The sequence below is a fragment of the Alternaria burnsii genome, assembly GCF_013036055.1.
Source record: "Alternaria burnsii strain CBS107.38 chromosome Unknown 744, whole genome shotgun sequence".
In the NCBI taxonomy this organism is placed as follows: Eukaryota; Fungi; Ascomycota; class Dothideomycetes; order Pleosporales; family Pleosporaceae; genus Alternaria; species Alternaria burnsii.
This window is the reverse complement of record NW_024066119.1, coordinates 207,811-220,019: the sequence shown is the minus strand read 5'-3', so window position 1 is coordinate 220,019 and position 12,209 is coordinate 207,811. Positions and strand designations below refer to the sequence as shown.

Below are 12,209 nucleotides of genomic sequence, written 5' to 3'. Positions count from 1 at the left end.
AATTGTGGGATATCTTCAATCTAGAGCATAAAATCTAAAACACGTCCCTGTGTCTGGTAAGCTCTTCCTCGTCCTCAGTGCGTACTTGTAAGTAAGCGGGCTCCTTGTCTCCCACATCGATGATCCAAGTTACAACAGTCATGAATGCGAACACTACGACAGAACTCAAGAATGGCAAACCCAACCAGGCACCGCCAACACCTATGCCCAATTGAAACAGCTCGTTCAACAGTGGCCCAGCGACCATTGCGCCAATGCTCTCAGCCATCGCAATGGTGCTCATGAGTTTGCCGATATTTGGGCTCGACTGACCGCCAACGACATGTATGGCCACGGATCGCATAGCAGCGTTATATCCTGTACCCATGTTGTAAAGAAGGAGCCCGACGATGAGAAGAGAAGGGTGCGCCGCGATACCCATGACGAAGAAGGCGACGGTGGTAACGACTATAGATACCCGTGCAATCCACAGGTCCGCCCAGTGTGCAGGGAGATGCAGCTTCCTCAAAAGAAGAAAATTGACTAGAGGAATCAAGACGGTGACAGCCACAAGGTTGGTAGCAGCGCGGAATGACAGCAAGTAGGCGGCTTTCTTGATCTCCCAGCTGTAACGTTTCGAAGCATAGCGAACCAGGAGTGAAATACACTGTCTGCCCAGTCTGTTGGCCAAAAAAGTGAAGACGACCATGGCCAAGGTCCAATCGCTCTTGAGGAAATGTACTGCAGCCTGGAAGTTGCGCAATTGTGCTCGCACTGAAAAGTCGCTGGTCTTGGGGTGTAGCTCAAAGATCTGGTCGTCGCTATCCCTGGGCTCGGGCAGGTCACGGAGATGCAGCGTCTCCGGAATGAACAAGGCCACGACGACACCCACAATTTGTATGGCTAACGACAGCAATAGAGGCAGCCAGTTTCCGCTTTCCATAAGTCTCGCTGCCATTATGGGTGCCAACATCTCCGCGACAAGAACGCAGGCTGTGAGATAGAGAAAAATTGTGGTACGCTGTTCTGGGGGCGCTATGTCAGAGATCATGGTGATGCCGATAGCCATAGCGACAATTGGACCGCCGCCGATGACGGTGAAGGCGCTCGAGAGCCATGTCAACTGAAGAGGGAGAGACTTGAAGTAACCTGACGGTGTTAGCGTGGGATCTCGATCTTCTTGTTCGCCGTCTTACATATCAACAGCACCCAGACAAAGCCGAGCTCTATTCCGACCAAGCTCGCTATGAATATCCACTTTCTACCCACCTTGTCAGCCCAAGTACCGTATGGCACCGCTAGAAGAATGCCCGGCAGCGCGCTAAACATCTCCTGCCAGCCGAAGATGCTCGCTAATCGCTGCTGCACTACATCCACCTTGCATAGCTGCTCCGGTATGCTTCCATGGCCAGGTATCACTGAGGGGTCTTGTTCGTGATAGTATTTGAGGCAGAGGTTCGCTTCGTAGAGACGCGTCATGGGCGCTTCGGCGAGGTAGGCACCTACGTCGATGAAGGCGATCATGACGAAGATGAGGACCACGAGGAGCACCCATGGCTTCTTGGTCGCTTGGGGCAGCGCATGGTGGGCCGATTCCGTCGGGGACAAGAGCGCGTCGTTCTCTTCGGTTGATGCTCGCGGCACGTCTGAGGGCAATGCCATTGCGACGGCATGTGCGTGTACCGCAAGATGTGCGACCAAGGGCGGATGTACGGCTGACACTTGTACCAATGTGCCTGAGCGATGCGACAGCTAGAACAAGAAATGCACCTGAGCAGTAAGCAAGCTGCAAACAATCAGTAGGTATTGTTAGCTAGGAATCATCCTGAGGATATGAAGAATGAATAGGCCAAGTCCTGTCATTTGCGACAACGCTGGAACCGTGAAACGACTCCGTGATTACTCCGGCCGTCGCCTTGATCCTTCCAACGCCGAGTGTCGAGCGTCTCGTTCATGCGGCAGAGGTTACGTCAGCAGCCAAATTTAGCCTGTCAAGTTCCGCCCCGCACCAACTACTCCGCTACCATCAACCTAAAGATCAGGCCATTGGTGGTGGGAATGAAAGCGCAAACGGCAAGAAGAGAGCTTTGTTGCATGCACGTAGCTTCTGTTGTCTTTTAGCGGTATACTGACGGCACCGCCTGGACGAATCGCACGCGATGGCAAGGTCATCGATGTCCCCCTTCACGTCGAGCAAACGCTCCTGTCATGTTACCAGAAAGCAAGTGAATGTGATTTCTTCTGGCTTCGTGCCCAGAAACAACATAAAAGTATTTTATGCTACTAGACCTGAACTTCCCATCTACAGTTCGTGATACCACATCCTGACATACTCTCTATCGTACCTGTCACCAAACTTCCTTCGATATCAACCCCTTCAAGACATGAACCCCGTTGACATATCTACCTCTACTAAATCCGACTTCGATGACAAACTTCAGGGTGCGGTTCCGGGTGGCAGTAACCGTGTGTTAGGCCTCGTCTGATGTGTATCAATATATGTTAACGATTCGCTGTAGTTCCCCAGGATGCGACTGCAAGTACCTTTGTAGCTCAAAATATGACCCCTCCTCTACCTGAAGGCGCCAATATTGATCTCTGGAATATCCTCTGCGATGGTATGTCTTTTCCACTTCCAACCCTCAAAGCTGCTTCTGATCCACTGACTATATTACCTTCACAGGTCCTTTTACTATCGATATTGCCGCTGAGAGTGGCACCCCTCAAGCCAACCCTAGTCAACCTCAATTTCTCAAAGGTGTTAGCTTCCACGCTGACAGGGAGAGCGAATGGAAAGGCACCGTTGTTCCCTACATCCGCCTCCTCACTCTAACGGTTGCCTCGACTACTGATATCTTCTTCATTGGCGCCATGCTCAAAGCCCTACCGGATATCGCCAACAACATTCTCAGAGTCGACATGAACGGCTTTCATTGGTTCTCTGGTGTTTCCAACAATCGCAAGTCTAATCCTTTTATAATTCTCGCTTCGAATTTGCCCTCACTTAAAGAAATGTCTTTCACTCTACACACTTCGGCCATCACAGATTCCATGTGGGGAGAAAGGCAACTTCTTGAGCTGGAACGCACGAGACCCGACAAGGCCAAGGAGAGGAGGGTGAGAACAGTTGCTGAGGTCGTGGGCCGGTATGATATGGCACGAATCTTCAATAGCAGGGCTTTAGAACACATTCGGTTGGTTTATATCAAGAGTGAAATGATCACTCCTTTCATTATGCAGGGCACGCCTGAGGCTATCCTCGCCAACATAAGGAAATGGATGATGCAAGGCTTCAAAGAGCATGGCCGGGAGGTAGTCGTGGAACTTTCGCTTGCTGCTTAAGAGATTGCGGAGATGTGAAGTATGATGGGCTGCACTTTATAGGAGAAGATAGATTTTGAACTATATATTGAAGACCTCATGGTCTAGTTTGGATATAAGACTAAATATGAATATGGATATGGAAGGGGAATGATCGACTCTACTATACCTCAACGCCTTTTCGCTACCTATGTTGACTTAAGAAAATTGCGCATGCCTCCAGGCATAATTTTGAAAGGGAAATGCTACGCTGGATTACCACGGTATCGTTTCTACTAAATGACCTTCACTAGATGACGTTGATCTCATCCTCATCCTCATCCTCAGAACCTCTTCTGGCGACATCTTCATACAGACTCTTAAACCAGCTTCCCTGGCGGTCTAGTAGCTTGTGAGGACAACCGTACTCAACGAGTTGACCCTTGTTCATGACGACGACCTTGTCGAAGTCGAGTATTGTATCGAGCTTGTGGGCGACGGTGATGAGGGTGTGATGTGGGAATCTGGAGCGGAGGAGGCGTTGGACATGGGCGTCACTTGCAGCATCGAGACTAAACGTTCATTGTTAGCGATTGACCTTTGGAAAGAAAGTGGTTGATGAACTTACTTGCTAGTAGCTTCGTCCATGACAACAACGGTTGACTTGTCCTTCTTGAGCATTGCACGTGCTAAGCAGAAGAGCTGACGTTGTCCGTGCGAGAAATGCAGGTCCTCGACTTCGACGTCTAACGGGTGCCCGTACTTCTCAGCATCACCCTTTGCCACAATAATATCCCATAGTTGTACGTCCTTCAACGCAGCCATGATGGCTTTGTCATCGGATTCTTTTAAGGGATCAGCATTGAGGCGAACCGAACCGGGAAGTAGGTAGGCGTCTTGAGGTAGACCGATGAGTCGACTGCGAATGGTTTGGCGAGGTATCCGAGTAAGTGGAACGGAATCGATGGTGATACTACCACTGGAAAGTTCGACCATACGGAAGAGAGAGAGAACGAGCGATGATTTTCCGCTCCCCGTGCGGCCAACGATGGCAACCTTTTCACCAGGCCTGATGGACAGGGAAAAGTTCGAGATAACAGGTTCACCGGGCCGGTGGCATGCTTCGATGCCTCTGAACTCAATCTTGCCGGCGCTTGGCCAGCTGGCGGGCGGAATGTGGTCTTCGCCCTCAGAGTCCTCTGCCACGGCATCGGCGGTAAAGTTCTTGATCCTGGCGACACTTCCAATGTGCGTCTCGAGCTGGGTCCAGAAAGAGATGAGCAACTTGATACTCTGAGAGAACAGTACCACGTTGAGTAGCGCTACACCAACGTATCCAGCACTCAGCCTGCCTTTCAAGGTGACTACCAGCACTATAAGGATCGTTGCGACGGCTGCGACGACCAAGTCCAGTACGAGTGTCAACCAACGCTGGGCCGCAAAGAGCAGGTAGAAGGGCCGTTGACTACGGTCAAGTAGAGCTTTTGCTTTCTCCTCAACGAAACTCTGCCATCCGAATGCGCGGATAGTCGCTAAACCTTCCAGTATCTCATTGAACTGAGTGTAGAGTGGTGACTTGGCTTCCAGATCGAGGAAACGAAGTTGGCGCGATGTGCGGAGATAAAACTTTTGAACAAAGAAGACTGCGACGATGACGACAGGAAAGGAAATGGCTGCGTAAGGAGCAGCGACAGCGATAAGGATCATCTGTCCGATGACGAGGACGAATGTGGCGAAAGTGTTCAGCGCGGCCACTGGCAACTCCATGTCGATCAACATGAGATCTTGACTGAAGCGGTTGAGCGTGACTCCGGTGTCTGTGGTAGAGAAGAAAGACATGGGAGACCCAAGGACTGTATCCAAAAGCTTCTTGTGGAATGTGACGCCAGAACGAGGGACCATGGTGATGATGAGCTGCCAACAACTGACCATCAGGAAGACGAGTGCCAACCCGCCAAGCATGGCATAGATGCCAAGCCAGTATCCGAGTCGCTCGTTGGGGTTCTCCTGGTTGTATTCCGCCCACATTTTCACCCAGACAGTGGGGAAGGAGATGCCGAAGATGAAGATGATGATAGAAAAGATGAAGATGATTGTAGGGATCCAGCCCACAGTACCAATGTAGTAGAGGTAGATGGCTGTGTCGCCAGTACGACGATTGGCCTCAGCTTGCACGTCATCCTCGGTGAGCTGGTTATCGCTGGCTAGACGCTCGGTGTACCTGGGTGGCTCCTCGTAGATGTGCTTCTCCGCACGGTAGTCCCAGTCAGGAAGTGCAAGGTCGAAGCCCGACACGTAGCCTCCCGACTTGTTCAGCTTCTCGAAAGGACCTTGTTCCGAAATCCTGCCGTCCTTGTCAAGGGCGACAATGTGATCAGAGTAAGGTGCGCGTTTGGCTGTGGTAGAAGGGAGATGTTAGCACGTGTACGAGGTGGACGGATGACTTGATATCACATACCCGATGATGACGCAATGAGAACTGTGGTTCGGCACCGCTTTAATAGTCCCTCGTGACCAAAGAGACTGTGCCATATACGGTTCTCGGTCTGGCCATCAAGGCCGCTGAGGCAGTCATCGAGGATGATGATGTCCTTCTGAGCGTAGACTGCTCTGGCTAGTGCCTGCGGAGGGGTGGTGGTCAGTACGATTCCAAGAGTAGAAAGAGGGGTGCATGTTGGGGTGCCTCACAATTCGCTGGCTTTGGCCTCCACTCAATGCGATACCCTTGCTGCCAATCTGGGTTTGGTCACCTTGGGGTAATTGCCGTAGATCATCGTCTAATGCGCAGCTCCGCACTACCGACGAGTACCACCGCTGATCAAACACGGCAGCACCGAGGATGCTTTCCTGCACTGTGCCGTTCACGTGCCATGCAGTTTGGTCGCACAAGGCGATCCGTAGGGAAGACACCTGCAGCGAGCCACCCATGACAGGTAACTCTCCGAGCACTGCTTTAAGCAGGGTTGACTTACCACACCCCACCGGTCCCACTACCATGGTAATCTTCCCGCGTGGGACGATCATATCGATGTCCTGCAAGGTACCAGATGGCTGTCTGACCGGATCCCATCCGAAGTAGCCGTTCTCAATGACGATAGCCTGAGAACCAAGAGCGCTGTACTCCTTGACCTCGATAGAACAACGGCTCTTTTGAGAAGTCTCGGAGCTTTTGTCTGACTCGGTGCCTGCAACTGAAAGGCAAGCTGTGCTACCACCATAGATGGAAGGAAATTTACGGTGCTCATCACGCGGAGCCAATGTAAGAAAGTCTTGGATTCTCTTGAACGATCCGACACCTCCCATCAAAGAGGAAAGAGCCATAATGAGCGACCCGAGTGGTTCTGTAAGAAGCGTGAACAGGGAGAGTGAAGTGAAGACAGTTGCGGTGTCGAGAGTGCTGCTGCCGTTACTGTTTTGCGCGATGATAGAAAAGACCGCAAATGCCAGAATGGGTGACACAATTGGTGAGATGTAGGCTAAAAACGATCAGTGCATGAACATAGACTGCGGAGAGTTGACGACTTACAGAAACCCATTGTCCAGATGAGGAGCTTTCTGAACTTCTTCGAGATGTTAAGCTCATCAACCCGAAGTTTCTGGAGATCGTCTCGCAGAACCTCGGTGAGACCACCCATCTTGACACCCTTCATCGAGTTCAGCATGGAGTTGGTGGCTGCAATGCGTCGCTCGATGCCTTCGAGCCAGAGTGCTTGACGTTGCATCACCAAGCTAGTGGCTGCTATGGAGCCGAGCAATGATACTTGAGGGCGATTAGCGTGGAATGGAGCATGGATTTGTGGTGATGCTTACCAACAGCAACGCCGATGGGGATCGCACAGGCGGCACCGAGTTGTCGCTCCAAGAGGTACATTGCGAGCGCAATCTCAAGTGTATTAGACCATACCTCGTGACCAGTCTCCATACCCGTGACGATACGCTCGACGTCGGCACTCATGAGCGTGATGGAAGATGCTGGATCCATGTCTGTCAATGTGACTTCTGTTGCTTTGTTGTAAAGCATGGAGATGAGACCACCTCGCATCTGTGTGATAAATCGGAAGGTGAAATGCATGTATTGCCCGGTGGAGATCTACGAGGCATGTTAGCGAGGCAAATTGGTTGCACGAGATTGGTTTACTGACTGCAATGCCGATGAAAACGATAATGTACGCGCCAATCAATCCATACCCGATGTTGGCCGTCTGCGCCGTCTCGGCCTCCTGGGAGAAGTTGACAGCTCTTTCGATCAGAAATGGTTGGCAGAAGTTGAAGGCAATCAGACATAGTCTGGGCGGAACAACTGCCAGTATGGGCCACTTCAACTTCCTCAATGTCGTTCCGAAGAGAGAGTGTGTACCGACATTCGCAACTATATCCCCCGGGTTAGTGAACAGTAAATACAGAGGTAGAGTGATCATAGTTTACCTCTTGCCCACGACGAGCCAATTAGATGGTGCAGGTAGTCTGCTGTGAGGTGTTTGTCCAGCTGGAAAAGGTCATCGACAGTCAGTGAAGTGGAGAATCCCTTCTTGAAGAGCGGGTTCAGCCACCAGAACGTTACCCGCCTGTACACACCACTGGTAGCCTCCGTTGGGTTGTTGGCGAAGTCTGGGAGAAGGAGCCGTCGCTTGTCTCGCGCTTCAACTATGGCGAGGAATACTTTCACAGCAAGGCGTGAGGCGAAAACCGTAGCAACGAGGTCCAGCTCGGGCGTGAGTGCATAACTGCGAGAGCGTTCGATATCAAATATGCTGGTGAAGAATAGGTATACCGTGAGCAGGAACGATGGACGTATCGACCTCATGTGCTCAACGAAGGAGAGAAATCCCAGTAAGACTGCGCCGATGAAGCTGATAGCAGCTGATGCGAGTTCGGCACGGTTGTTGCGTGTTTGTCGGTTTGACCAGATCACGAGGAGCGCAAGCTCGAAACCAGCGAACACAGCCCATCCTATCTGTAGCACAAAGGTCAGGTCCATCATAATCGAGCTTAAGGAGAATAACATACCAGTTTGGTATATAGCAGAGTCGTCCTCGAAACCTTGGTATCCTTCCACCATAGTCGATAGATTCTATAAGGCGCGATAGCTATCAACAAGGATAGAGGAATTATCGAGAGAAACACCTCGGAGAAGAGGAGAGTGAGGTCGAAGCCGCCACGGCAATGTGGACCAGCATAGGGACCAAAGGTATCGTCGGTCAATGCACAATCGGGATCCATAGTCGCTGCCATTGCGAACGAGAGACAATCCGTCGAGACTGTTCAGCGATTTAGATGGTGCATTGAAGCATTAAAGGAAGTAGGAATGGGATAGGAGAGTTGATATTATGGGAACCCCACAACTCCTCGAGTGGTTCTAATGACTATGCTGATCATGTGGACCGGTGGCAGAATGATGATTTCTTTATTTCCCTGCGTTGGTGTTTCTGACTACCCGCGGTGAGTGCTTGAACAACGCGGTAGTACGTTTTGGAGATCCCAAGAGACCAATGCTCCGCAATGTAACACGGACACACACCACTGGTTACCTCAGGAGACTACTAGTAGCGCCTTACGTACTTGTTGTGAGCTGAACATGTTCCTCAATTGCCATCTTTACAGCATGAAAGTGACTTAGCTTGCTTTGATCGTCGTCATGTTGCACTAAAGCGAGCGACTTGCAGACCCGAGAAGTGAGGGCTGAGCGTATACCGGTAGTAGGGTGCGTGACTAGGTTTTCCATTACCTGGTGCAAACTCAGTGCATGCAGACCGCATGCGTCGTGTTGGACTACGTCGAAGTGACAGGGGCATCACATGGTGTTCGTATTTGGTTTAGCCGTGTGTTCCACCCGGATTAGCAGCAACGACCGGCGCCACTCCCATCACCCTGCGCACTAGCAGTGTTGACGGCGGCTCGGGAAGGGGATCCTCAACCTTAATTGCGCGACCACGCTGTCAACTTGGCACCGCTGTAGCGGCAACTCTGTGGCTTGTGGCTTTCAGATCGGCGCTGTCATCCCGATGATCACACCCAAAAGAACGTAGCATCTAACGCTACAGCATTGCTGTTGGTATTCCGTGCTCTCGGCTAGGGGCATCCAAAGTGTTTGAAGCGGTTTTCTTTCCTGTTTCAATTCCGTTGAATGCCAAATTTGGACATGCAAAACATGCGAAGAAGTAAAGTACATCGCTTGCGGCGGCCGTTCATCGGCCCTTTAGTCACCAAGACTTGGAAATTGAGCTGTATTTCGACACATGGGAATGTGACTGCCGAACGAAAATTCACTTGACGCCTACGCTAACAAATTGATGTGGAGAAACATTCTCATTGTTCTGCCGGTTCTCGTCGGCGAGTCGTGTGCAACGACGGCTGTTCAAGGCGCACCTGCTTGCCGCAATTATCCAACTACGGGTGTCAAATGCAGCTCACGTCATAAGGGAGGGCGCATTCTCAAAATGAGGACACGTTTATGCAGTTGGCGGCCCGAGATCAAGGTTTCTGCTCGCATGCGCGAAGTAACAGCGAACACGGACTGACAGCACCGTCATGATGATTTCTACAGCCGCGCGACCAAGAACCGTGGCAGCTGGCAAATAGCCTGATGACGCGGCAGTCAATCAGAAGGCCACGATAAACATTTCTCGTAAATACGACGAGGTACAAGCGGGGAAGAAGAGCGCTTGACCATAATCACTGGTGGTGTACTTGTCGACGATCGACTTCTCACAAGCTGAGAGTGGCTCGTCGTTGGCCAACAACCGGAGTCATCTTGGATTAGTACGAAGGATTTTCGACATCCACGGAGCTGCACGCCGGCGGAGTGCCAGATTGGTCACCGGAGCAGTGAACCAGAAAGCTGGTTTGGTGTAGTCTGGAGTACAAGAAATTGGGACCAGGGAAGCCTCTGTCGGTATTGAAATCCACGGCGATGCCGGTATAGGTTCCAACACCGGTTGGTAGCTTTATTACAGGTTCACTGACGATCGATGCAGCGCCGATCGCATACGTTGTGATCGACCGGTGCAGCTCGCGATGAACGCTCCCAATTCTTCCGGAAGATTCCACTACTGGCTGGAAATTGCAAGTCTGTCTTCAAGTGAAGTTTATGGCTTGTGCAGCCCGTACGGATAAATCAGATTTCCTGGGGTACCTGCAGGCAGACTCCTCATCTCTTGGAAAAGGTGCATACCCCACAATGGCAGCTAAATCTAGAAATACGGGCCAGCTCCATATGAACTGAAGCTAAGTGGTTTCGTTACGGCTATCAAGTGAAGAACGAAGAATGATGCAATAGTTGAAGTTACATGCGCGCTTTCAACGGCTGATTGACATGTCTCGACAGACGGTACGACGTGTGCTGACGGTCCGGAAGGGGCATGATCCGTCACAGGGAGGCGATGCATGAGGATTGAGTTGCCCTGGGGTTGAATTTCCGGCTGCCTGGTACTTAGCGGCAGGAGCCGGATAGTCGTCATCCACGCTTGAATTTCTGGACCGGGTCTAATTAAGACGTGCGGGACTTTGGAAAGTGTTGTGGGCCATGGACATGTACCCACCCCACCATCACAATCTTGTCTCTGGTGCGTGCTTCGCGGGAGCGGCACGCAAGACTTCCTGCGGTGTGAAGGCGCCGGGTTGAGCGGGCGTTCCAAATATGCATCTATGGAAAATGAAGAGGTGGGACGTGGCGCAGGAAGAAAACCGTAAAGGGACTGACAGCGGGGCGTCAATGGTAGTGGCAGGATCGTGCCCTGGAAGCGTTGGAGGCTCCCCAAGCTCAGGCTGGCGACTATCGACTGGTAATGGAGACAGCGCGAAGCAGATTCCCCTTGGACAGGTGACAAGCGACAGCTGGCTCCAAGCTCGTAGGCGCAGGCGCAGGGCGAATGAAGAGAGGCATGAGAAACGGAGAGCGAAGGCTGCCCCGTGGCAGCTCCAAGGCGGAGAAGAGCATCCGATCACGCCCCGGCTAGGCCAGTACCTGATGCGGACAAGCGTGATGCAGTTACATAAGCGCTCCGCATTTTTGTTTTCGCGCGTTTTGCCCCAACCAGCAGGAGTCAGCGAGCCACCGACGCGTTGAACCTCACCTCTCGCCCATACCCTCCTCCGCGTCAGACCTTCTCGTGTTCGTACGCACGCCACAATATGCATCCATTCACCCGCCGCTACATCTGCAGAGACTTAACCGCCATCTGAAGGTCGACCGCGTTACAGCCAGCCTCGCGGACACGCGACGCTCCATGGCGATCGTGGCCTCCAGCGACTAAGGAGCCGCCTATTGCTTTTTCGCCTCGAGCATATCGGTCCGCACTACTTTTGGTGCAACTCGAAAAGAAACCTGCCATAGTGTCCACCGCCATCCGTCCTGGTGGTCTCCTTCGTTTGTACTCCGCGGGCGTCACCAATCACATACATCTCCCATCTGATCATGGCCGCGTGCAGGCCCTTGCACTTAGTGCTTCTTCGTTCTCGAAGACAATGCCTGTCTGCAGGCACCGGCTGTTCGCCTTCGCATACCATGCTTCTCCAGACCATGTGGCTTGAAACAGACAAGAATAACATGTAATGATTTCACCGCAATGCAGTTACCCCCGTATTAGGTGGTTAGGGATTCAGGAGTATCCGTCCCTGCCTCCGAGGGGCGATCCCAGGCGGTATATGCAGGAGCTGAACTTGAGGCCCGTACTGAGACTTTCCACCATTTTCATCCCAGGAATTTCGGTGTGATTGATTCTAGAATCTCTTGATTTCCATGCCAATTCTGTTCTACTAGCTGAACAAAAGCCACTTGTGCATTTTCCATCCCTTTCGCTTGCAACAAGAGCTGTAAAATACGGTACGTGAATTTGACCATATCGTCGCTAATCCACAGTTTCGTGACGCACAATACATTCGATCTTGGTAAGTGGCTTCTCGGTTTCCCGTGGCTGCCTCTTTTGCTGGTG

At 51.7% G+C, this 12,209-nt stretch overlaps 3 protein-coding genes across 3 annotated transcripts; 1 reads left to right on the top strand and 2 right to left on the bottom strand.

The window, feature by feature from the left end:
* Positions 1-34: 34 nt before the first annotated feature.
* GT037_008541 (mfs general substrate transporter) lies at positions 35-1,641 on the bottom strand (the record flags this gene model as incomplete). The annotated part of the gene is made up of 2 exons (XM_038933588.1): positions 35-1,128; positions 1,176-1,641. The coding sequence occupies 2 exons, from the start codon at positions 1,639-1,641 to the stop codon at positions 35-37; spliced, it is 1,560 nt and encodes a 519-aa protein (XP_038783553.1).
* Positions 1,642-2,363: 722 nt separating this feature from the next.
* Positions 2,364-3,321, top strand: GT037_008540 (uncharacterized protein; the record flags this gene model as incomplete). The annotated part of the gene is made up of 3 exons (XM_038933587.1): positions 2,364-2,445; positions 2,499-2,597; positions 2,663-3,321. The coding sequence occupies 3 exons, from the start codon at positions 2,364-2,366 to the stop codon at positions 3,319-3,321; spliced, it is 840 nt and encodes a 279-aa protein (XP_038783552.1).
* Positions 3,322-3,589: 268 nt separating this feature from the next.
* On the bottom strand, positions 3,590-8,511 carry GT037_008539 (abc transporter; the record flags this gene model as incomplete). The annotated part of the gene is made up of 9 exons (XM_038933586.1): positions 3,590-3,851; positions 3,908-5,675; positions 5,738-5,900; positions 5,968-6,755; positions 6,806-7,039; positions 7,090-7,369; positions 7,422-7,648; positions 7,705-8,233; positions 8,287-8,511. 9 exons carry the CDS (start codon positions 8,509-8,511, stop codon positions 3,590-3,592), a joined length of 4,476 nt encoding a protein of 1,491 aa, XP_038783551.1.
* Between the last annotated feature and the right edge of the window lie 3,698 nt (positions 8,512-12,209).